Below are 21,590 nucleotides of genomic sequence, written 5' to 3'. Positions count from 1 at the left end.
AAGGTGTGTGATGAAAGACAAGCATTGAAGGAAAGCAGTGGCGTGCTGGTGCTTCTTTGCTGCAGATAATCTCTGCATCCTCTCTCCGATCCCCACACACACACACCCTTCTTTCCTGCCTCTGACGCAGAGGGAGCTGCAGGGTTGAATGGAACCTATTTGAGGTTCCAATTAAATCTTCATGGAAGAGGGACATTCATATCCTTCCCAGATAAAAGGATACATTCACTGGGAACAGCAGTTTCAGACCACAGTGCTGTCACCGCTACTTTCTAGCAGCCAGCTGCAGAGACCAAGATGTGTTCTCTGGTAAGAGTCCTTTCTTCTCTGCTCAGTACAACACATTTGCAATCTGTTGTTCTGGGAGCAGATTTTAAGATCTAGATTTAAAGACTGAGTTTAATTATATTTATTTTAGATTTTCTATATTCTTCCTTTCTTCCTTCCTTTCGAGTCCCTAAATTATTTTTTCTTTCTTTCTTTCTTTCTTTCTTTCTTTCTTTCTTTCTTTCTTTCTTTCTTTCTTTCTTTCTTTCTTTCTTTCTTTCTTTCTTTCTTTCTTTCTTTCTTTCTCATGTAGATCTGTGCTTTTGCATTTGTTAGATTACATACTTTACATTTGTTTGCTTGTTCTCATTTGCCTTGAGGAAATAACCAAAGAAAATAACCCAAGGTTCTGTGCCAACAAGTGATGGGTGGGACTCAGGCATTAGGTTAAAGAAAAACAATGTTTTTCATAAAGATTTAAGTGTAAGGGTAGATGGCATTGTCCATGATTTCACAAAACAACCTGTGGAGGAGGATGAACCGTAGTTCTGATCCAGTCTCCAGACCCTTTCTTCTTACCACTCTAGTCTATGAGGTGACAGCTCTTCGTATCAGCCATTTAGTATATTAATGATTTTGTTTGTTTGTTTTGGTGCAAATTAATTGCAGATTTGTAATTAATATATTCACCATGGTGGAACAAGCAATCTTTTCTCAACACATCTTAAGCCCTGATCTTAATTGCATTTGTTTGGTTTCTAAGTCTTGTGTTTGGCTGTGATGTTTCAGTTAGGTGAAATGAAAAGAGGTGTAAAGGAAATGAAAAGCCTTCGAGAAACTTAATTTAATCTCCAAGGACCAAACATGAAATGAAAGATGTGGAGATCACTACAAATAAGCTATCAGCTCAATATTTGCTTAGAGTCTTCTAAAGCCTTACAGAAAAGAAGAATGAAATGATGCCCTGAAGTTAGAGTGGCTGATTCAGGAGACTGGTAATGGGTAACAGGGAACTTCGCAGGTAAAGGCACAGTTTCAAATGCAGCACAGATCCACAGCTGATGGAAATTACTGTCACTTGGTAGCTGAGCTGATGGTCCCAGTTTAACTCCTAATCATAGAATCATAGAATACCAGGGTTGGAAGGAAGCTCAGGAGGTCATCTAATCCAACCCCCTGCTCAAAGCAGGACCAATCCCCAGTTTTTGCCCCAGATCCCTAAATGGCCCCCTCAAGGATTGAACTCAGAACCCTGGGTTTAGCAGGTATATGCTCAAACCACTGAAGCTATCCCTCCCACCCTTTGAGCTAATGAGTGGTGCCCACTTCTCAAAAGCAGTTGACACGGCCTGACCCCTTCCTGGCAATCTCCGCAGATAAGTCAAGGGCACTGTGGGGGCATGACCCAGAGGAGATTCCTTAAGAGCAGGGGTGGAAAGGGATGTGGGGACATTTGCATTGTTGCTGCCCTACGGCGTGCATAAACAGAGAACTTCAGCCTGACTCCTGAGCAAAGAACCATTGAAATGAGGCACCCGCTCGTCTCTCATTCATTATGGGCAGGCTTTGCAGAATCTAATTGTTACTTTTTGTAATTTCAACAAATAATATCAATGTTTATTTTTAAGCACTTAAAAAAGATTTTTATCTGTTCAATTTTTCTAAATTGTGTAAAATTATCTTCTAATCATTTTTTTTCAATTTTTATCTACTTACATGTTCACCGTTGCAGGAAATTATGGGGAGAGGTCAGATATTAATTATTTATTGATAACAGACACTGAGATTCAAAAAGTTAAAGCTTTATAACCATGGACACACAAATTGTCAACATCACATGTCAAAATATACAAAATAAATAACCTTGCGTCAAATTCTATAAGTTCTCAAGCAACATTTTTCTTACTTTGTCTAACTCTAAATTTTGATTATTATTGATGGAAATATTTTTTTCCTCAGTTTGTTTGCGTGTGTGGACGGTGAAACTGAACAAATCTAATCTTTCCAAGTCTAATTAGGGTATGGTCAAAAGCCCACTGAAGTCAATGGAAAGATTCCTGTTGACTTCTGGCCCTTGGATCAGCCCTGTGTATTTTCCTGGGTATTTTGCAGAGTGTCTTTCTTAAAGATTACAGGACATCCTCAGCCCTGAGAAGTAGTTGGAGCGCACACAGGAGTTGAAAGACTGAAGCAGCCCTGCTGGGTTTCCAACAATGCCTCGAGCGGTGGAGTGCGCCCCCTGGAGGTGGATGAAGGAGGGAAGGGAGTCACGGAGACTGGTTCTGGTGGTCGTGTTTGTCGCTCTGCTGCTGGACAATATGCTGCTCACTGTTGTGGGTACGTTCAGTGTGGGTGTGAATGCGTGTGTAGGTGTCAAGGTATCCTGAATGATGTGCTGAAGAAATTAAGACTCTGTATATCTCAGTTGGAACTGCAGAAACCAGTAACAAGAGAAATGAGTTTGACTGGTCTCCATCCCAGGAAGTGCTGCAGGTGTGGAGCAAGGTGCACTGGGAGAGTTGGATGTGGGCAGTTTACCTGATAACTGTCTCTAGCTCGAACTATTAACCTTTCATTAATTTCCCCCACACAAACCAAAAGTGCTGAATAAAACCCTAACTAATCTCCTCCTTTAATTTTCTTGCAGTGCCAATCGTCCCCACCTTCCTCTACGCAACAGAATATAAAGGTGCGAACAGCTCTGCTACGCAGAACTGGATCGTGGCAGCCCCCACGGCCTTTGCAGCTCCTCCCTTCTCCTCCATGTTCTCTCACTTTGACAATACCACAGTGACTGTCTCAGACTACACGGTTGTCAACACCACAGTGGGGGTGAATGGGACAGAAAGCAGCAGCCTGCCTCAGCTCACTGGGCCCAGCCTGCCACCAAAAAACAACTGTGTAGACGGTGAGGAGTTCCTCATGGAGGAGAACGTGCGTGTTGGACTGCTGTTTGCCTCCAAGGCTCTTATTCAGCTCACAATCAATCCATTTGTGGGTCCTCTGACTAACAGGTATGTCAGCCAGGCTATAAATGAGTTTATGAGCATGTAATGCAATGAACAAATTTGGGTCACATTCCCCCCTAGTGGGTAGTCCATTGGAGGATAGCAGCCTATTGATGCTGCTAGCAAATAAAGTTACTCCTTCTTCAATAGTAGAGGTCTGTGTTGCAGTGCTGAAGGGCATGCATTTAAGCCTTGCCAGTGACCCACGGCTGGGACCATTATGATAACACAGCATGGGAGCTCACCAAAGCCCCTTGTGAGCTAGAATAGCACAGTGGAAATATAAGCATCCAATCGTCCAGGAATTCCACCTCTTAAAGAAAGCCAGCAAATTGCTTTGAACATGTGCATTGCTAAGGAAATATTATTGGTGCTCCCTAGCCGAAAACTCATTTGGCCCAGGCCCTGCTTAGCCCAGCATACATGAGTGAGTTAGGACCCGTGTACCAAGTTGAACCAAGGGCATCAATAGCTTGCATGATGCTCCAATGAGACTGAAAGAACTGAAATGTTGTCATCACACATTCTATGTCAGTAGCTAGGAATCACAACATTTTGATTCAAATTTACACCCTCCCCACTCCCACTCCCTTACATTTGTCTTTTCCTTTATTTTTAACTTAAACAACAACATCATCACATAATCCTCAGCCTAAAATTCCCCCTAAGCTTGATGTTCCCAGGTATTTTCTCTGCAGGACCTCTCTGTCCCTGCACTTCACTTCCTCTGCTTCAGAGAGGCGCTCCCGAGTTAGAGCTAATAGGACCCCCTGATCTGCCTGGCAGGATGGGTCAGCAAAATAGATCTGCATCTCTGTGCAGGGTCCTAGAACTTGTTACAATAATTTCACACACTTATACACACACATTTAAACGTATGCAGAGACTAACACACACATTTGCACCCATATACCTTGATATAGAGCCTCACTCTTCCATATAAAAACATTCACTGACACACAGAGATATGTATACTGATATGTACAATGCTCACATTCACACTTCCCTATGTAAACACACACACACACATAGGTGCACTGATGCACACACACCACATCCTCAGAGACACAGCTACACAGCCATAGACAACAGCCTTGAATACATTTATACACCTACACATACATATATTGAACACACCCATATTCTGCCATTCTCCTGCAGTCTCATACACACATACAGTATTTACTCATACATGTACACAGACATATACTCATTCGCATAAATGCAATAATGCATTGGTGCTAAGATAAAGTCCTTAGCTTTGAATGAGAAACTCTCCTTGAGTTCTTGATTGTCTCCTCCCTTTTTAGGATAGGATACCACATTCCCATGTTCGCTGGATTCATCATCATGTTTCTCTCTACAGTCAGTGAGTATTCTGTTTCTCTGCCTTTCACTGGGTAGCGCCAGGTCTGTTCCAGTGAACAAGTAACTAATCTGCAATGAGGCCAACATGGAGCCTTGGGATCCTTTGTCCATGACTGTCCCAATGTCTGAGATATGGGAGGACAGCAGATCGGCCGACTCCCATTCTAGAAGCAAAGAGTGAAATTCAACAGGTGGTTTCCAGTGCTTGACAGCATTTGAGTTGGGTGTTTGTTGTAGCAGCGTTCAACTCTTCTTGGAACACCTCTGTGTGGCCCCATCAGCATGGTTACCATTTAAAGTCCCCAAAAATGAGATCTTTGAAGAAGGTATGTGGTGACCTCCCTTCCTCTGGACCAGAGGATAGTGAAAGACACTGACGTGGCCTTCAGAGACTGTAGGCCTGTGAGAGCATAGCTAAGAAGATTTGTGCAAGCTGGTTTTAATTAGAGATGGACTTGAAGAATAGCCTCAAATACTGACTCTGAATTTCTACTTTCCCCCCAGTGTTTGCTTTCTCAGGTACCTACACCCTGCTGCTTGTGGCTCGAGCACTCCAGGGCATTGGCTCATCCTTTTCATCTGTCGCAGGTAAATGTATTGGCTTATGGGAGTAGCTGGCAGCAAGGCAGATCTTAGCCAGCTAGGAGGACTGATGTCCCACAAGCAGCGTCTGGACTTTGGCTGCTTTGGCTGAGCTTAAATGGTGCCTCTCAAGCAACCTGGGCCATAGAGAGTGAAATTCACAGTGTGTGAAATGTGATGGTTCAGTCTGCAGAGCAGAGAATCACAAAGATCCTTCCTCCAGCCTAGGAAGCTCTCACTAGCATGCCCAAGCATCACTGGATAAAAGGAAGATTATTCAAGAGAGGCCCCAGGTGCTACAGTGCACAGACCAGGAATCAGATTTCAGACTGTTCAGGGGGTGAGGTTTAAACTCTGTAGGCTTAGAATTCATAGATTCCACGGCCAGAAGGAACCATTGCGATCATCTAGTCTGACATCTTGCCTAACTTCCCCAAAATAATTCCTAGAGCAGAGCTTTCAGGAAAAACATTCCATCTTGATTTAAAAATGGTCAGTGATGGAGACTCCACCGCAAACCTCGGTAAATTGTTCCAATGGTTAATTATTCTCACCAGGAAAAATTTGCTCCTTATTTCCAGTCTGAATTTTCTAGCTTCAACTTCCAGCCATTGGATCACGTTGTATCTTTCTCTGCCACATTGAAGGGCCCACTATTAAATATTTGTTCTCCATGTGGATACATATAGATTGTAGTCAAATCACCCCTTAACCTTCTCTTTGTTGAATAGATTGAGCGCCTTGAGTCTATCATTATAAGGCATGTTTTCTAATCTTTTATCATCCTCGTGGCCCTTCTCTGAACCCTTTCCAATTCCTCCTCCTCCCCTTTGCCACAATTTGGCACATCGCTCATGCAGACACTAAGGCATGGGCAACTCCTAAAAATTAGATCGACCTAGCAACATTGCTCAGGGCTGTGAAAAAAGTCATGCCCTGTGCGATGTAGCTGGGTCAATCTATTCCTCCACATAGGTGCAGCTAGGTCGAAAGAAGAATTCTTCCATTACCTAGCTACCATCTCTCGAGGGGATGGATTTACTACACTGATGGAAAAAACCCTTCCATCGCTGCAGCAAGTGTCTGCAAGCGTGCCACTGTAGTGCTTGGAGTGTAGACATACCCCAATACAGAGCATGGTAAGACATAACACTGACTACAAACAGGATGAAATTAGGGGCCCAGGTGTTACACAGGCAACTGAGCTCAGGTAGGCTGGAGACCGAAGTATCCAGGTGTGATTCAGACATGGGTCCGGATGAGATGCGAGAAGCCTAATTCAACTTACCTCTGCTTCCTTTCTATTTTCAGGCCTGGGAATGCTGGCAAGTGTGTACACAGATGACTACGAGAGAGGAAACGCTATGGGGATAGCATTAGGAGGTCTGGCATTGGGGGTGCTTGGTGCGTAAACTTTGTTCCCCAAAAATTTAGATTAGTGAGAACTCTGATGCTTCTTCAGCCAGTAGATACCGGTTTCCCCAAGTCCTTGCTCTGCACCACTGTTGCACCTGTCCCCTAACATGCAACGCTGGCTCATTCCAAAAGGCCTGGCTGGTCTTTCCTCCTGCCGTTCCCATGATTTAGCCCCATTTTTTCTCCTGTGCTCATTCTCTGGCACCGTTTTCTGCTCATGCTGGAAACTTTTCTCAGCAGATACCTACCTGATCCCATGAAAACTGCTACTGAATATAAAATGCTCCCTCCTCTTTCTCCCCACCTCTTCAGTTCAAGACATAATGAGAGGTGGGCCGAGTACTGACATAATGCCATGGTTCTAATGCCGGCTCTCCCACGGGAGTCAACAGGAGTCTTTCCATTGGGTCTGGGGTCAGGCATCACGAACAATTGACTGTGGCTTTGCCTCTGCCGTAACTCCAGCGCACCCATGTACTTCACACCCACTGGACTGACCCAGCCCTTTCCCTTGCAGTTGGGGCTCCCTTTGGAAGTGTGATGTATGAGTTTGTTGGAAAATCAGCCCCCTTTCTGATCCTGGCATGCTTAGCCCTTTTGGACGGAGGTGAGTCACCAAATGTGCCGGCCAGTTTTGGCTTCACAGCTCCGAATATCCACCCCCACCTCCAAACTAAAGCATTCAGGGATGGGTATCTGAGAGGAAACGTCACAGGGTTTGTGCGGAGGAATAGACAGACTCTACAGGTGCTATTAGCAGCAGCAGTTACTATTGCTGTTTTTAGTTGTGCACTCAGCACTGTACGCATTCATACACTGGCTCTGTGCTCACTGCCTGACGTATGACTTACAGATGCTGTCAGACCCAGCCGCTCATTCCCCATGTAAACCACTTGATTGCTTCACTGGAGTGAGTAACAGAGTCGGGAAATGTGTGTTAAGAGCTCCATGCGCTGGCTAAAGTGGCTACTCTGCTTCACAGACCCTCCTGGTTAAGCAGAAAACAACTGAAAACAGGGTCTGATCGTAGGAAGTGCTAGGCAACCTTAACTAGAGCCATTGCTACCAACTCTACCTACAGTAAGTGATCAGCATGGTTAACTATAGCCATCAGTACTGCTCTGCCTGTAATACTCTGTCCCTTCGTGCTGAGACAAATCAGTAGCATGGTGGAACAGATGTGGTGACCTAATTTTGTTGTTATAATTTATTATTTGTATTTGTATTGTAGTTGTAGTCCCTAGAGGCCCCAGGCCCCCTTACTTTACTCTCATACAATGAAAACATGGTCCCTGCCCCCAAAGAACTTACAATCTGAGTAATAGGGGTAAAATTTTCAAAAGCACCTGAATTATTGAGAAGCCCACATCCCATTTTCAAAAGAGATTAAGGGCCCGTCTAAATGGCAAATTTACTGCCCCGCGAGACAGGCTGTGAATCTCCAGCACATCAGCTTGCCATGCAGGGTGTCCTGTGTGGACACGGCTACAGTGCAGGGAAAATCCCGGAGCACAACCATGCTCCAGGAATTTCATTGTGCTGTAGCAGTGTCCACATGGGACGTGACTTTGTGGCAAGCTGGTGCACTGCAGAGTCACACCCTGGTTTGCTGCACTCACCGTAGAGATGAGAAGAGCCTCTAGGCACATGGGATACTTTTGAAAATGGGATTTAGGCTGCTAAAACTCCAAGGGCCTAATCTGGCCTTAAAACTCTCACTGATTTCAATGCAAATTAAGTGCCTAAATACCTTTACAAAGCTGGCCCTTTAGTCCCTTTGAAAATCTTACCATAGGTCTTTCCATCTGTAATTTCTGCTGTGGTCTAATTGTGGCTACCTAACAAATGGCTCTCACCTTAACGTAGGTTGTTTGCATGTTTTACTGCTTCGTATCTGAATAATGCACTCACACTATAATGGTCCGATCCTGCTCTCACTGACGTCGACGGGAGTTTTGTCGGAACAGAATTAGGGCCTAAAATTTCTCCCATCTCAACAGATGCCCCCGAATGTGTTAGAATTGGGACAACTGGCCCATTTCTGGGATCACTGGGTTTTGAGATACTGAAGGGGGAGGGTCTACAGTAAATATGAGACAAGAGGTAATAGTGGCTGGAGGTGCCATGCCAAGGAATAAGCAAATAATGGTATTTTTCTCTTAGCTTTACAGCTGTGCATACTGCAGCCCTCTAAGATTTCCCCCGAAGTAAGTACAAACATATGAGTGTGTGACCTTGTGCTAGACAATGTGAACAATGCGGGCATGGATTCCCTGTTGGGGAAGACTGTGGTGAAGCTGCCAGCCATAGAGCATGACGGCACTGGGAAATGAATGCATGGGAAAGGGTCAGAGATGGCAGCAAGGAATGGTTACCTAGACAAGTGGATAGCGCATCGTAATGTGTATTTAATAGATTCCGGGGCTATATTTGGATCTCAGTTACGTTAGTGTAACTCTGGAATAACTCCATTTGCTTCAGTAGAGCTGTTACTCTCAGTGTCACTGAGAGCACAGTTTGGCCCTATTATCTGCCTTTTGAAACAGCCAGAAATTCAGCCTTCCCTGTGAAAGGTGCTCAGTTCTTCTGGACATCCATAGAGTGCCCTGTGAGAAACAACTGCTGTGCTTCCCGCTGCTGGCCAGACGCTCGTGTGGATTTAACCAGTCCATGGCAGCAGGACTCCCTGCGGGCAGCCGCAGTTTGACCAGCATGCTGTGCTCCCTAGGCAGCCATCTGGAGAGCCGGGGGACTGCTCTGAGCTCAACCCTGCTAGGATTCGCTCAGTGCTGATTCCACCATGAAAGGGAGATGCCAGGTTGGCAGATCTGGGGTCAGGTATATCAAGCTGACATGCTGGCTCTTTGAACGATGGCTAGGTGAAAATGCTGAGAGGAGACGAACACACAGACACTAGGCACTGACCTGGAAAGGGAAGCTCAGAAACAACCCCCTGGTGGAACCAGCTCTCTTAGTACTTCCCCCATCTTGGCTCTCACAGGACAATGCCAATGTGCCTTTACACAGAAGGGCAGGCTGGCCACATGGGCCATGCACCTGTACACGCACAGGCTGGCTCACGGCCTGGACCATGCACTTCTATAGCATCTGGTTTGGTTTACATGCTTCCCCTAGAGCACTACTTGTAACCCCCTGCTTCCTTTCTGTATTATGCAGAGCACCAAAAGCACCCCCGTATTCGCATTGCTGCGAGATCCCTACATCCTGGTTGCTGCAGGTAAGGTGAGATGGCTGCATCCCTCACTGCCCCACAGTGCATCTTTACCTTGTTCTTGAGAATATTCACCAGGGGCTTGTGATGGAGTCGTACTCGTAATCCGTTAGCAGGATTGAAATGTGGGCAGTTAAAATGGAGCGTTTCCTGTTGTTTTCTCTCTCCCAGGTGCCCTGTGCTTTGCTAACATGGGGGTGGCAATGCTGGAGCCCACGTTACCCATCTGGATGATGCAAACCATGTGCTCCCCAAAGTGGCAGCTGGGTAGGTGCCTCCTTTCTCAGCCTTCTTGGTTACTGAAAAACAATAATAGCCCTCATGTGTTTAAACCACATCAGCTCAGAGGAGGCGCCTGTAGAGGGGGGTGAAGGTGCTGGTTACTGATGCAGCCTGTTGCATGAAATGAAATGTATGCCTCCACCTGCAAAGGACGAGTGGTCCCAGACTACTGCAATGTAGTGTGGTCGGAGGGACACTCAGGGTCTCTGGATGGGGGGTCACCCTGCTGTCTATAAATAAAAGTTAGAGGAGATTCCTGACTGAAGCGGGAAAAACACCCAGGGCCTGATTTCCCCCGCACATACACGGCTGTAAATCAGGAATAACTGCCCTGAAGTCAGTGGGGTGACACCGGGGTGAGAGGAGAATCAGGACTCAGGATGCAGATAAGAGAGAAAGGAGTCAAAGAAAGTGCTGTGCAGATGGGTCTGTAATAATTCAACTCCCACGCAGGAGAGGGGCCTCTGGGCACGATCTCAGAGTCAGGCCTGACACAGTCTCTGAGCCTGACAGCTCAGGTACACCAAGCAATGTCATCCTGTGAGGTAGAAGCTAGATGTCTTAGGACCAAATCTATCCTTAGCGTAAGGGGTGCCACTCCATTGAAATCAGTGGAGATGTGCCTGCTTCCCTCACTGCTGAATTTTGCCCTTTTCGTGGCCAGACACTAGAACAGGGCTTAGCCAACTAGCAGGTTCCCCTGCTCAATACGTGGTCTGTGTGCTCAGCATGCTAGTGCTGTTGAGACGTGAACCAGAGCCCAGGTTCTCTCTGGGTACGTCTTTGTTGCAGAATTATTGGCACCCGGGTCACTCTACCCGGCAGCTGGGGGGCGAGCTTCCTGGCCCCGGTACATAGACTTGTGCTAGTGAGGCTCATGCTAGTGCTAAAACTAGTAGCGGGGGTGTTGCAGCACCTGTGGGGGCTCAGGATAGCCAGCCGAGCTCAGACGCCGGGTTGGATGGGTCCAAGCTCAGGGGGCTGGCCCACGCCTCTGCCAGTGCCACAATCTCAACACACAATGTTAAGCTACAGGTGAAAGAAGGCTATCTGCAAAGCCAACAGGGAGGAACGGGACGCGTGGTACATACTAATTACTCACTGTCTAGGAAATGTGATAAGAAGGTAACAGTGCCTACCTTTGGTACAAAAAAATGATAAAATCCAACTGGCAGTGGAATGACCTTTGGGGACGCTCCAAGCTACACTTACGACCCAAATTGAATTGCAACCTGGCAGCAGCAGCGCTCATGAGAGCTGCTAATTGAGTTACTAACTAATCAGGCAGGAGCCTTCATCCAGATAAGGGGCCATGATGCCTTGGCTGGCGTGCGTGACTGAGCAGGAGTGGATGCGGTTAGCAGACTCATCTCTCAGGGGCTGTGGGTAGTGAGGGGGAAGGGACGGTGCTTGGTGGTGGGAATGGAAGTCACTGCGCAATTCACTGGGGAATTATCCAGTGCCCACTGAAGATGACTGGAATCTTTCCACTGAAGTCAGTGGACATCTGATCAGGCCCTTGCAGAGATGGTGGAAATGGAGCCCAGAGGGATACTAAACTGGGAATGTAAGAGAGGAGCCCAAAACAAAACCTCAGCTGTAACCATCCCCAGAAAAGTTTGGATCCAAGCAAAAACTCCTTGGGCTGAGCCAAACTCTCAGTACAAACACCCCTAGGGAACTTTGAATCTGTGTCCCAACGTTGCAGCCAGGGCACATCTTCACATTTATAAAGCACATGGCAAAGCCGTGTCCCAGCTGTGCTGCCCCTCTACACAGGATTAATAAATAACATGCATTATTTGGGAAGGATCCCCCCCCCCAGCTTCCAGTTTTGCACCCCTTCCCTCCAGAATCTATGACTTGTCATTATTAATTATTTGTATTACTTAGTGCCTAGGAGCTATAGTCATGGACCAGGATCCTGTTGTGCTAGGCGCTGCACACACATAGATCTGCAGCCATTTGGCTCCTATCCATGCCACTGACATGTCACTCCCATGCGGAAACTGCAGAAGGAGCACGACCTCTCTCCCCTCATCACCCAGGGCTGAGTTTGCTGCAGAAGCCTAAAAGCCTGGAAAGAAAGCCACCAGGGCCAGGTCTCTCAGGTACCAGTGCTGAACACTAGACAAAGGGGGCCTGATTCTCCACTCTGCATAGGGTACCAGTTAACTCTTATTGATTTCAAAGGGAAAGCTGGTATCCAGCAGTAGGAGAATAGGTCCCAGGGCTGTTGAACAGCATCCATCTTAAAAGCAACTATAGAATCATAGAACTATAAACTATAAACCCAAGTGTTATTCTTTGTTTGTTTCATTTTGCCTACCCTTGTGTTCCCTGGAGAAACGGGAAAAGCTCAGACTTCCCCAGCAAACCTGCAGGATTAACAATGCTGTATAACCTTTAAAAAAGAGGAAAGGAAATTAAGAACAAATCAAGTGTGCTTTAATAAGGAAGTTGCCTTAATATACAGGCAAATAGAGGCAATCATGATTTAGTTATAGTCTGTACGGGAGAGTATATTAAAAATAAACAACTGGTAAACCAGCAGGATGGTCAAATATTTGATTTTAACTTAATTATAATCCCTGAGGTTTTTCAGTAGGCAGTTTTTCTACGCTGTGAAATGGAAGGGGGAGGAAGAGAAAGAGAGAAAGCAATACAGAGTAGCAGGATGGCTTTATGGTTAAAGCAACAGTCACGTGATCTAGGTTCAGTTCCTGGTTTTATCACAGATGCCTTGTGTGACCTTGGGCAAACCACTTCATGGCTCAGCTTCTCATCTATAAAAAGGGGATAAAAATCTTTCTCTTCGACCACCCTGTGTGTGTCTTGGCTATTTAGACTGCAAGCTCTTTGGGGTAGGGATTGTCTCTCACTATATGCACAATGCGGCCCTGATTTTGGCTGGGATTTGTAAGCACTGCTGTAATACAGATATAGAATAATAATAACAGAGAAGAAAAGAGAAACCATTGCCTTGCAAGGGCTAATATACATTATACCTGGGGACTCTGCATTGGATATTCATTTGCCCTGTCTAATCTGCCCTGGCTCACATGGCCAAAAGCATATGTTATTTGACTGATGGAAAGACTGTTCATGATTTACCACTGGAGCAGATTCAGACTCTATGGAGGCCAGATCAAATTGGACCTTGAGATCTTCCACGCATTTACAAAGTGGTTGTTACTATGAGCATCTGACTATGAGCCTTCTAGCACCTAATGGGCTTGAGCTCTGAACTTCTTTGGGAGGTGTCAGGAAACTCTGAAGTCTTTAGGCAAATCTCTGATGATCATGTGTTATGTATTTGAGGCTGGGGCTCTTCTTTTGCAGGGATGGCGTTCCTGCCTGCCAGCATATCTTACCTCATTGGCACCAACCTCTTTGGGGTGTTGGCCCACAAAATGGGGCGGTAAGTGGAACTCAATGGCTTTCAAACCTTGGTGTTCTTCCCAGCTGTCTTCAGACCACCCAGCTGCTTATTTGTAATGAGGTGGTGATGCTAGTCAGGGGAATATCTGTCTCACACTACAGTGTGGTGGGGAGGAAGGGTAGCTCAATGAAATTAAAGGGCAGCAAATTTAGAAGCAATGCAAAGATTCACTATTTCATGCAGAGTGAAATTGACCTATGGGATCCACTGCTGCAGGAGGATATTGAGCCTGTCTAGATTTCTCAGAGGGGTTGAATAATTTTATGACCAATAATAATATTTATGGCTATGTAGGATAAGATAAGGTGATGAAATCTCATGCTTCAGGGTGTAAACGTCCTGGGTCAGAAAGTAAACTTTTCCCCTCCGTGAGTAGCACTGCATAGTTGGTGCTGTAGTAGATTGGAAGGCCCAGTGATCCCATCTGGTACGACAGTTCATGTGCCCTTGGGGCTTACAGTGTGTCATTCTTTTCCTATCTTCTTCCTCACTGCAGGTGGCTGTGCTCCCTGATTGGAATGGTTGTAGTGGGGATTAGTCTCCTTTGTGTAAGTACTGCAAGATATTCTGAGACCTCTCTGCAGAAGAATCATCAGAGCTTTAGGCAGGGAAACCAAGAACTTCACTGCCCCAGCCTTTCACCTATGCAAAACTGGGTCAGGTTGGGGTCCGCATTGTGCATGAGCTGACTTTGGGCATATCAGCCCATCCCTTAGTGGAGTTTTTCCATATCATGAAGCCAAGGTAAAGTGTGTGAAGTAACGCTGGTGCCCCATCTCTCCCTCTGTGGAATCTGTAAATGGGGAACCGTCCTTTTCTTCAAAAGCCAACAGGACTCTTCTGGGGCATGAGGCACTGAATGGGTTCTTGTGCTCTGCAATTTCTTAGGGCCGGATGTGTAAAGGTATTTCGGCATTGAACGTTGCAGATAGGCATCTAGTGGTATTTCGCAAAGTGCCCAAGTGCGTTAGGTGAATAAGACCCATTTATTTCAGTGGGAAATAGGTACCTTAATACCTTTGACATTCTGCTTTTAGTGGCTTTTCTAATGTCTCATCTTCCTGCAGGTCCCACTGGGTGGTGGAGGTGTGAGAAGTGTGCTCACATGCCTGGCAGTTAGTGGGAACCCAGTGGCTGCATTAGTGCATCTATTCCACTGGTCATGTGCCCCTTCAAAGAAAGGCCTCTGGCCAAAGCCCCTCTGGCCTCCCTCATATCTTCTTTCTTTCCCCTCCAAGGTGCCTCTTGCGCAAAATATTTATGGACTGATCGGCCCGAACGGTGGGCTTGGCTTTGCCATAGGTAAGATGCCAAGGTGACTAATCATTCTGTCCAAGGCAGTCCCATATACCACAATCCGAACTCCATCCCTTTGGAAGGCAGATGTCTCTACAACATACCCAAAGAGCCTCTAGTCCATGCATGAACTCCCAGGAACCCTTATAACCTATAAAATGCCCTATACCCTGCTCTCAAATACTTCCCTGTATCACTCATCCCCTCCCACGCTTGGTGGGAATGAGTCTGGCTAAGAAACAACCTTGTGCTGTTAAGCGACTGCAGAGCCACTAACACAGGGACAGCGATTGTGGACGAGGTCTTTCAGAGGCCATTGGATGGAGCTCAGTCACTTGTCTCCCCCTCAAGTGCTGCTTTGATTAGAATCGTGTGTGTTGCACTCAGGAGAGACACTGAAAGCCCTAGATCCTGGAAAGAGCATGGTCAGGACATCTGGGTCCCAGTCCTGGCTCTGCTGCCAACATGCTCTGTGGCCTAGGGCAAATCGCTTTTCTTGGCCTTGTTGCCGCATTCTGTAAAACGGGGATAACAATATTTATTCGTCTCACAAAGGGAGGTTGTGAGGACTAATCAAAGCGTAGTGCCCTTTACTGAAAAGTGTGGGAGAAGTGTTGCATGCCCTTCTGTCTGCCTTTGAAGAGATTCACTTGGAGAGGGCAATGGCTGATCACATTATTTTTGCTTTGGGGGCAGGCATGGTGGATTCCTCGATGATGCCTATTATGGGATACCTGGTGGACCTTCGCCACACCTCTGTCTATGGCAGCGTCTATGCCATTGCTGATGTTGCCTTCTGCATGGGCTTTGCTATCGGTACGGATTAACATTTGCCTGAAAGGGCAGCATATATGATGATTTCCCAGTATATGGCTTCATAGCATTAATCCACAGCACCCCACCTCAGTGTTGGCTGAAAGCAATTGGTAGTGGGCATAGAAATCAGCCATGATACAGTAATTTTACAGTCCATCTGCACTGATCTCTCCAATTTGGCAAAGGAGGTTTTTGTAATCTTGCTCTTTGTTTAACCCTTCCTCACATCCAGGTCCATCTACTGGGGGTGTGATTGTACGGGCTATTGGGTTTCCTTGGCTGATGGTCATCATTGGAGTGACCAACATTGCTTACGCCCCTCTCTGCTGGTACTTGCGGAGCCCTCCGGCTAAAGAGGAGAAGATTGTGAGTTGAATTCTACAGCATGTGGTCTTGATAATCCAGGAGACTTGCATGTGACAGGTGCAAATGTGTGTAGAATATTGTATGCAGGTCTGGGCACCGCAGTACTAGAAAGATATTAACAAATAGGCTGGATGCCTGAGGGACTGACATACTGAGGCCAGACTAAGTGTTAAATCTGTGGTATAGTGGTCTTGTAGACAGGGAGTTGGCCTAGGACTTGGGTTACCTGAGTGTTATCCTTGGCTCTGCCAATGTCTTGTTGTGTGACCTTGGGCAAGTTACTTCCTCTCTCTGCACCTGTTTCTCTTTCTACCTTGCGTCTAGCTTGATTGTAAGCAAATCTGAGGCAGGGAGTGTCTTGCACTGTATATTTTGTGTATGTCTTGCATTGTGTTCCTAGCACAGTGGGGCCCTAATTTTGTTGGGCCCTTTAACTGCTACTGTAATGGTAATATAATATTTCAGCAGTTCTAACCCTGCCATGCTCAATTAGCAAAATATTCACTCATTTGCTCACAAGAGTGAATTCCAACCTGTGCCACTTCTATCCACTCAACAGAACAAACCCTTCTCTTGTGTTTTGGATAAGAAGCCAGAATCCCTTGGAGGGCAAACAATTTATATGGTTAAAAAAGCAAACAAACAATAACACACCTAAAATTTCCCATGGCCCACCATTTGTCATCATTATGCAAAGTCTGTGTAGCGCTTTGGGTTATGGTAGATATTTGTATTAATTAATAGATGTGATAGATATTTGTATTAATTAATGTATTAGTAATTATTATTTTTAAATATTATATTATTTTCCCCCAATTCCCAGGCAATTTTAAACCAGGAATGCCCCATGCAAACCAAATGCTACGCCACCCAGAAACCTCTGCGGGAATTCCCCCTGACAGATGGTAGTGACGAGGAGGCAGAGAGTGAGGAATAGCAGAAGCAAAGATGCAGCTCCTGCTCTGAAGCTGTGTCAAGTTTACAAAACCCCGGACGTCTTATCAAACAAGGCTAACCCAGAGACCTCCCTCCTGACAGCCAACAAGATCCAGGAGTCCTGGCTTCATTAATCTGCCATTCTCATGGCACTGGGTGGTCAGGCAGTCGACAGGAAGCCATTGAGAGCCGGGGCTCCTGGGTTCTATCCCTGGCTATTCTCACCTACTGTGTGAACTTGCGCAACTCACTTCACCTCATTAAGTCGCATCTATGATAAGGGATTATAATCAGGTGGAGTCAGCCCATATTGTCCTACAGAAAAGCAGTCGTGCGGTGCAATCCACCCATCTGTGATAAGTGGATGGTACCAGCCTACCTCACAGGGGTGTTGTGAGGCTGTGTTAATTAATGTCTGTGAAGTGCTTATGCTCCTTGGATGAAAAGCACTAAAGGGTAAAATATTATCTCCAGGGGATTTTCATCTCTGGGGATCCTATTTTAACCCCCAGCATGGATTTTCTCTGTAACACTGTGGAACCATCACTCTGCACCTCTGCCAATAAAGATGCCACAACATTAATGTGCTCCCTGGCTTGTATCAAGGTGGCAAAACAAACAACAAATCCTGCTTACCACTGTCTCGGCTTCTGTGTCATGCATGCTGTTTCTGAGGTCAGTGTTGACTCCTCTAGGTGCCTCTTCTACTACCTATTCATTCATTTCCTTTGGGAATTGATGAAGAAATTCAGGTGGAAATGGGGTGGAACCCACATGTAGAATCCTTATTATTACTTATATTACCATATTGTCTGGACTCAGCAAATTTTATAGCTGCTTAGATCACTGGTCCATGTAGCCCTGTTTCCCGCCTGGGACAGTGGCGATCACCATGTGCTTCAGAAGAAGGTACAAGGAGCCCTGCAGCAGGCTTCCAAAGAGGAAGCTCCTTCCTAACCCTCATCAGTGAGCGATCAGCTTATGCCTTGAAGCAAGAGGGCTTATATTCTTTCCCTGATTTAGTTTTTCCTCCGCATCTCTGCTGTGAAATTTCTACGTCAAAGTCATAGTCTTACTCATAACTAAGGGTCCGTGTGTGCCATGAGTGCCCATCTTGCTCTGTCCATATTCACCAGGTTGTTTTTTCTTGTAAATAGAAAATGGTACAATTAAATTTCTTAGGCCACCTGGGACTGACTAGCTCAAAACCTACATACAGCAACCAGATATTTTTATTTTACGACTTCCTCCCCAGCTCTCCTGAACATCAGCACCTGCTTCCTTGTGCTGCCAGGATTTCCAATGAGAAGCGTGTTTACTTTCTCCAGGGAGGAGGCAGAAGGAGGGACCTTCCTATGCTGAGATCTATTCACACCTCTACAATGGGTCTCCCAGTTAAATATTAACTTTAACCTCACGTGTGTATACCCTGCAGCTGGATGCTATGGAAACTCACCTAACGTGGCTGACAAGGGATGCAGACAAGACTAGAAGACAACGGTGCCCACACAATGGGTTTCTCATCGGTTACTCAGCCGCTGCGCACCTTAGCTGGCAATGCTCCATTAAGTTCAGATGGGGAATGCAAGTCAGACCCCTTGCTCATTTCTGTGTGTGTTTATAAATCAAGAGCAGAGGGGCTGCGCCCCAGAAACCACCCCACCTGTGCATGCTGAGTTTATAACGCTTTGACTGCCTGAGGATGGTGGCTTTTGGGATTTTTTTTATGCCAACAATTTGGAGAGAATTGTACATGTAGCCAAGTAAAGATGTACACACATGCGATATGTTATCATTCCCGTCCAGTCAAGTTTATTAATAGTGACTTAGCCAACGTGCCCAAAACACGACATATTACAATAAACCTTAAAACAAAAGCCATAATTTTAAAATATTAAAATACATATAAATGCACATTAAAAAGAACACAAACCAATTAAACCATATAATCACCATACCACTTGCCTCTTCCTTATTTCGGCAGCTGGTCATAGGGCAAATAGGGCAACCGCTTGGATCACAAATACAGTGGCAATTACTAATAAATATTCTGTTTTCTGAAAGGTTGTAGAAAAAGGCATTGGGGATGAAAACACAGAAAGCCATTTTGACCTCAAGTGCATTACACATTAGAGTATAATAAATACTGCGATCAGTCTTCCACCTGCCCAGAGCTGCCTGGTCAAAGGCAGTTACATTTCTCAATGCCAGTATATTGGCCTTCTAAGTAAACTGTTATTATTCATGTATTTTATTTGTATGGCAGTAGTGTTAGGGGCCCGAGTCAGGATCAGGGCCCCATTGTGCTAGTCACTGTACAGACTCATAATACTCTGCTCTGAAAATTGAAGTCTTTGCAGGTGCCAGTCAGTGGGCATGATTCTAATCTCACCCTAGTGTCACTTAGTAGTAGCTCTGCTGAAGTCAATGGAACTGCACTGGTGTGAGAGGAGAATCAGACCCAGGGACTTCAAACTGAGAAAAATCGAGAATCCCACTGATATTCCCTGCCTGGGAATGCAGCTTTAAAACAGATGCAGATTCTAATCCTAATGAGTTTGTCACTGTAATAAATCGACCATGCACTGTACACGAATAGGACAAAAATGCCCCTCTAAGGGCACACACACACACACGTTATGGAGGCACCAGTCACGGTTCCATAGTTAAGACTGAAAAAAGACCAGGAGTTCTTGTGGCACCTTAGAGACTAACCCATTTATTTGAGCGTCAGCTTTCGTGGGCTACAGCTCGCTTCATCGGATGCATCCATCGAAAGCTGACGCTCAAATAAATGGGTTAGTCTCTAAGGTGCCACAAGAACTCCTGGTCTTTTTGCGAATACAGACTAACGGGGCTGCTACTCTGAAACCCGTCATAGTTAAGACTGAGTTGATGAAATGTGTGCATTGAACTGTGTCAAACAGACAACCTAGCACAGAATAAAAGAAACCTGTTCCAGGTGGGCCCTGGAGCAACATGCAGTGGGGCGAGAGAGAAGCTCAGGGCACGTCTACACTACGGGCACTACAGTGGAACAGCTGTAATGCCATAGCATAAATGCTTCCTACATTGACCAAAGGGGTTTTTCTGTCAAAGTAGGTAATTCTTCCATCGACTTAGTCAGGCGCACACGCTGGTGGGTAGGTCAGCTTAGCTACAGTGCTCAGGGCTGCGAATTTTTCACACCACTGAGGGACGTCGCTAGGTCTAGCTAAATGTCAAGGGTAGCCCAGGGAAGCATCTACCTTTCAAAGTGTTGCTGGGCTAGCAATGTTGGTTAGGAGCAGGGAAAAGATCAACCGCCTGACAAAGCTATGCCAGCAAAAGCACTAGTGGGGGGGCACTTATACTGGCAAAACAGTTGTTCTACACGCAGCGTATTCAGTTTGGGGGAAACCAGCTCTTTGATGCTGTACACTGCGTCCTGCCCAGAGGGTTTGCTGGTTTAGCTATACAGGCAACCCTTTCTAAATCAGGATTAGAAATTGTTCTGAAAGATAGAAAACAGGAATTCATTCCAGGAAGGGGAGCTGGGGGTCAGACTAGACGATTCCTGTGGTCCCTTCTGGTTTTAGAATCTGTGTCTCCACTGTAGGTGTGGCCAGAGAGAACCTGCATGTGACTGCAATATCATCTATCGATGGTATTTGCTGTTTGTCAATGAAGATGGAGATCTTTGCCCTGCAGCCAGTCGCACGCCCATTTCACATCATAGCAGAGAAGCGTCTATGTTCTGTGTCTGTGGTAGCCTTTCACTTTATAAACTATATTACATTTCCTGTTGTTGTTTTTTCATGCTCCAGTGACAGCTGCCCTTTGTGGGCTAGATTAGGGAACAGGAGCCTTTCCTTGCTTGCAAATTTAACCAGTCACTTGCTTAGCGGCTTCTCTTCTGGAGACAGTTAGGACCAAATTTGCAGCCAGCCTGAGAACTTGCATACCCAATTGTTCACCCACACAGCTGATTGTGCCCGTCACGCTGGCTATACACCCATCTTGCACACACTAATTCTGTGTTTGAACAAATTGAGTTTGTTGCTGAGATCCAGACAGAGAGAGAAAATAATTTGCTAGCATTTGAGAGGGTACAAGCTAAGCAGAGAAAGTATACTACATAAGAGTAGGTTAGACAAACACCTGTCAGGGATACTCTAGATCAGAGGTGGGCAAACTATGGCCTGCAGGCCACGTCCGGCCCGTGGCACTGTCCTGCCTGGCCCCTGAGCTCTGGCCGGGGAGGCTAGCCCCTGGCCCCTCCCCCCCGCTGTTCCCCCTCCCCTGCAGTCTGAGCGCACTGTGCCATGCCATCAGCGCTCTGGCCTGCCGCTCTTGCCGGGCAGTGTGGCGTCGTGGCTGGCTCCAGCATGGAAAGCGGGTGGGGAGCGGGGGGTCCCGGGGCGGCAGTCAGAGGACAGGGAACAGGGGTTGGTTGGATGGGTTGGGGGAGGGCAGTCAGGGAGCGGGGGGGTTGGATGGGTTGGGAGTTCTGGGGGGGGCAGTTAGGGGACAGGGAGCAGCGGGCGGTTGGACGAGGCGGAGGTTTTGGGGGGGTGGTAAGGGGACGGGGAACAAGGGG

General features: G+C 46.3%; 1 protein-coding gene across 1 annotated transcript; it reads left to right on the top strand.

The window, feature by feature from the left end:
- The first annotated feature begins 2,480 nt into the window (after positions 1-2,480).
- Positions 2,481-17,012, top strand: SLC18A1 (solute carrier family 18 member A1). Its single transcript, XM_077805735.1, has 15 exons — positions 2,481-2,604; positions 2,915-3,281; positions 4,586-4,644; positions 5,148-5,231; positions 6,537-6,629; positions 7,159-7,248; positions 8,805-8,848; positions 9,819-9,879; positions 10,045-10,140; positions 13,498-13,576; positions 14,094-14,145; positions 14,836-14,899; positions 15,590-15,709; positions 15,942-16,075; positions 16,899-17,012. Exons 1-15 carry the CDS (start codon positions 2,481-2,483, stop codon positions 17,010-17,012), a joined length of 1,581 nt encoding a protein of 526 aa, XP_077661861.1.
- The last annotated feature ends 4,578 nt before the right edge of the window (positions 17,013-21,590 follow it).

The sequence above is a fragment of the Eretmochelys imbricata genome, chromosome 26 (assembly GCF_965152235.1).
Source record: "Eretmochelys imbricata isolate rEreImb1 chromosome 26, rEreImb1.hap1, whole genome shotgun sequence".
Taxonomy (NCBI): Eukaryota; Metazoa; Chordata; order Testudines; family Cheloniidae; genus Eretmochelys; species Eretmochelys imbricata.
This window is presented reverse-complemented; position numbering and strand designations above follow the sequence as displayed.